The 4052-nt window shown below is 58.0% G+C and overlaps 1 protein-coding gene across 1 annotated transcript in view; it reads right to left on the bottom strand.

Moving 5' to 3' along the window:
- The window catches only part of OSGIN1 (oxidative stress induced growth inhibitor 1), an 11206-nt gene continuing 7154 nt past the window's right edge, over nt 1-4052 (bottom strand). Inside the window, exons 5-6 of the mRNA XM_007452526.1 lie at nt 3873-3964; nt 1-1311 (exon numbers count right to left, since the gene is read on the bottom strand). Coding sequence (XP_007452588.1) covers nt 363-1311; nt 3873-3964 — 1041 coding nt within the window. The 3' untranslated portion in view covers nt 1-362. The remainder of the gene's footprint in view (nt 1312-3872; nt 3965-4052) is intronic.

The following is a 4052-nucleotide window of genomic DNA, read 5'->3' on the forward strand; positions in this document are numbered from 1 at the left end:
AGGCAGGCGCTGGTTTTATTTGGGACCCGATTCTGGAAAGAGCAGGGCCCGGGGTCCTCCTGGCTCGGTGCTCAGCCGGCCCCGGTGATCCCAGCTCACACCGGCAGCTTTCACCCCCAATTACAGCTCTGGGCCTCCCCTGTCCTGTGGTCAGTTTCCACCCTGGTCTGAGTCCTGGCAGCCTGGGTTTCTCACTCTTCATCTGAGAGGGCCGTTGCGTGGGCTCGTGGCCGCTCCTGTCTCCTGCCAGGAGAGGCCCCCTCCCATCACTGGGGCATCTTGGGACGGGCTCTGCGTCCAGCAGGGCCGTGGGGCTCTCCCCTCCTCTTTAGGGCCTGGGTGCAAGGATGCCAGGCCAGGTGCTAGGGCGGCTTCCTGGCCTCCTTCCTCAGTAGGGAGCTGGCCACGGCCAGGGCCCCGCCCTGCACAAACCTCACAAAGTTGTCCCCGGCCAGTGGCCCCACGGCGTACAGGCCCTCCCGGTGGACGCTCTGGTAAGTGAAGGGGTCCACATCAATGGGGTTCCTCTTGGCGCTCAGTGGCTGGTTGGGGTCTGTGGCGAGGTCAGCGCCTGCGCCCGGGAGGAAGGACAGATCAGGGTGGGAGCCAATGAGGGCCAGCACCAGGGCGATGCCGAAGACCTTCTGGAGGCCCTGGGGGTCCCGGAACACAGCCTGGCGGTCCTCCCTGAGGAGCAGCAGCTGGTGCTCGGGGAGGCTTCGGTAGCCCTCGTAGGGGCTGGGCGACAGGATGGACTGCTCCCGCATCATCTGGTGCACCTTGTGGTACTCCGGGTACAGCATCTTGGGCAGCTGGTTGAACACCAGGCCGGGGTCGTCCATGGACCGGCGGAAGGCGTGGATCACAGGGATGTTGTAGTGGCGGGCGTAGAGGACCGCGTCGGCCGCCGACAGTCCCGCCCCGACGATGAGGACGGGGTCCGAGGACGGGGACACGGTGCCTGCCCGCCTGGCTGCCTCCAGGGCCAACAGATCACGATGAACGAAGGGCAGGGCCTCCCCGGGGATGCCCAGCCGGGCTGGGCTGTCAGACGTGCCAGTGGCCAAGACCACGTTGCGGGCGCATAGGGAGAAGGGCTGCTGGCTCTGGTCCGCGGTGGTCACGAAGCCGTTCACCTGGAATAGGGGGCTGGGGTCCCGGGCGCCGGGGCCGCTGGGCTCAGGCGTCCCCCACTCCACGGCCGTGACCACAGCGCCAGACACGAAATTGTGGCTCAGGCCCTTCTTGATCACATAGTCCCTGTAGTAGTGGGCGATGTCCCCGGCCGTGGCCCGGCTGTTGCGAAGACCTCTGCGGGGAAGGACGAGGGAGGGTGAGTGTCACAGAGCGGACTGCGGCGGAGGTGGACAGGCTGGAGTCAGGCCCTGGAGCTGGACAGTGGCTGCACCACCCAGACGTGTGGCACTTGGTTAAGTGGTTTAACCTCTCGGAGCCTCAGTCTCCTCCTCTGCAAAATGGAGCTGGTAAGGGCGCCTCATTAGGGTGGGGTTCAGAGTGTGGCCTCCGGTGCCAGACAGCCTGGGTTCAAATCCTGGCTCTGCCACCAGTGAGCTCTGGGCCTGGAACCCTCTGCCTGGGCTCCTCCTTTGCAAAATGAGGATGACCGTGGTGACAGCACCCGTTCCCTGACATTGTTGAGAGGGTTAGATAATACGAATGAAGAATTTAGAATAGAACATGACAGGTAGTAAGTGACGTGAGGTCGGCCACTACTATTTCCTCAAATGACTAAATAATATTTTACATAAATGTGGGGGGATTCCGTTTTTATAAAGTTCAGAAACAGACAAAACTAATCCACAGAGTTAGAGGTCAAGCGAGTGGCTACCTCTTAGGAAGTGGGTGGTGACTGGGAGGGGTCTGAGGGGGCTTCTGGGGATAGGGGGGTCTGTTTTTTGAGTCTGCGTGGCTGAAGCGCAGGTGTATCCACTTTGAGAAATTTCACCCACCTGTAGGCATATGAACTGTGTAGTTCTCTGTATGTCCCTGTATTTCAGTAAATAAGTTGGTGAAAGCATAACCCATGTAAAGCACTTAGCATAGTCCTTAGCCCACACAGTAGCAGCAGAAACTATTATTATTAGGATCTCGCTACTACCGTCGTTGTTGTTATTTCTATTGCTATTATCGCAATCCTTTCCGGGGCCATGACCAGGGCCAGCGTTGCCAGTGGGTGACGCACAGACATTTTTTTTTTTTTTTTTTTTTTTTTTTTGCTCTCACTGTTGTGGCCTTTCCCATTGCGGAGCACAGGCTCCGGACGCGCAGGCTCCCCGGTCATGGCTCACGGGCCCAGCCGCTCCGCGGCACGTGGGATCCTCCCGGACCGGGGCACGAACCCGCGTCCCCTGCATCGGCAGGCGGACTCCCAACCACTGCGCCACCAGGGAAGCCCGACGCACAGACTTTGACATCATCTCAGCTCCTCCCTGTAGCTACCTGGGTGACCGTAGGTGAGTTACTTTCCCTGACTTGTGGACACTTTGTTACGGATTAACTCACTTGAAGGGAATCCTCTGTGACAGGCCTTCAATACAACCCGTGATTGCAGTGTAAGCTCAGAGCACATCCCCTAAGGCCGCTCCAGCCAACCCAACTCATTAGTCTGATCCTGAAACTGGAAGTCTGGAATCCATGCCTGTGGGCTGGTCATTTCCCCTTCTGTATTTTAGTAAAAATTGTTTTAAAGGACTGTCCTAAGAAGATGTTGCATCCGGGGTTCTTTATAATAATGGCACATTGGAAAGAATGAAAGCTCCATGACTGGGAAGTGGTCTAGGAACCGTGGCAGCACCATGAGGACAGGAGGGCACCTGTTGTGGCTTTTGGCTCCAACATCTAAGCACAAGGCTGGGTATGGAGGAATTACTCAGTGAAGATGCTCACCGTCTCTTGGGAGTATAAGTGGCCACGTGAAAGGACGGTTGCAAACACTGTGTAATGGCCATGTGAAATCCTCATGACATAATGTTACATTTTAAGAGTCCGATAGAAAAGGGCATGTCCACAAGTTAAATTTACGTTCCCAGCTGTCTGTTAACACATCACCACACCAGCCTGGATGTCTTCCTATCAAATTTTCAGAGACAAAAAGTCTTTGTGTCCAAGGGACAGACAGTGAGGCCCGGAGGGGCGGAAACGGAGTTGCCAGAGAGGCCGACTGCCTTCTCGGTGGGGACAACAGGCCCCCTGTCACAGCCCCGAGGGCGGAGGAAACGTACGAGGGCGAGCCGGGGGCTAGAATTGATCTATTCAGTGATTCTGCTGTCTCTCTGGGGTGGAGAGAAGTGTGCAGTGTGGTCTTTATGGAGCAGGAAACCGGATGGGAAGAGAACCCCCCGCCGAGATGCGGCAGTGCTAGGTAGGCGTCAGTTGTTTTCCTTTTCTCAGTTTTCAGTTTTCTGTAGTATGGTTATGTTTCTAATGCAGAAACATTTTTTTTAAAAAGTGCATCCTATTAGCTGACCTAGACAAAAAGAGACTGTTCCAGGCCAGGCTCAGAATCCTGGGAGGCCAGAGGGCTGGGAGCCTGGGCCGGAGGCTCCGGGGCAGGGCGTGGCGGGCAGGGGCCAGCTGTCACCCTCTCCTTAGAGCCTGGGATGCTACAAGGAGGCCAGGTCGAGGTCGTGCGGCAGGCGCACTGGACAGGGAGTCCTAGGTGACCGCAGCTCTGCTGTTCACTCCCCGTGTGGTCCTGGGCAAGTCCTTTCCCCAGCCGAGCCTCAGCTTCCCCCCCTGGAGTAAGAGGAAGGGCGGGCTAGATGAGCCCCGAAGCCCTTTGGCTCACAGTTCAATGTCGGGTCGGGCCCAGGTCTTCCCTGCCCATCTGGGGCTTTCCAGGGCAGCCTCACCTTCGCTTCCTGCACATCCAGTCCTTGACCTGCAGGTCCGGGAGCCCCATCCAATCGCCTTGGCTCAGGGTCACCATGGAGCCTTCAATGGACTGGGAGGAAAGGAGACCAAAGTCCAGGCTTCTGCTGGCCCCCAATCCACTGAGGGCTGGAGGGCAGGCGAGGGGTGGGGGTGGGGGG

This window comes from Lipotes vexillifer, unplaced genomic scaffold, assembly GCF_000442215.2.
Source record: "Lipotes vexillifer unplaced genomic scaffold, Lipotes_vexillifer_v1.1 scaffold443, whole genome shotgun sequence".
Lineage (NCBI taxonomy): Eukaryota > Metazoa > Chordata > Mammalia > Artiodactyla > Lipotidae > Lipotes > Lipotes vexillifer.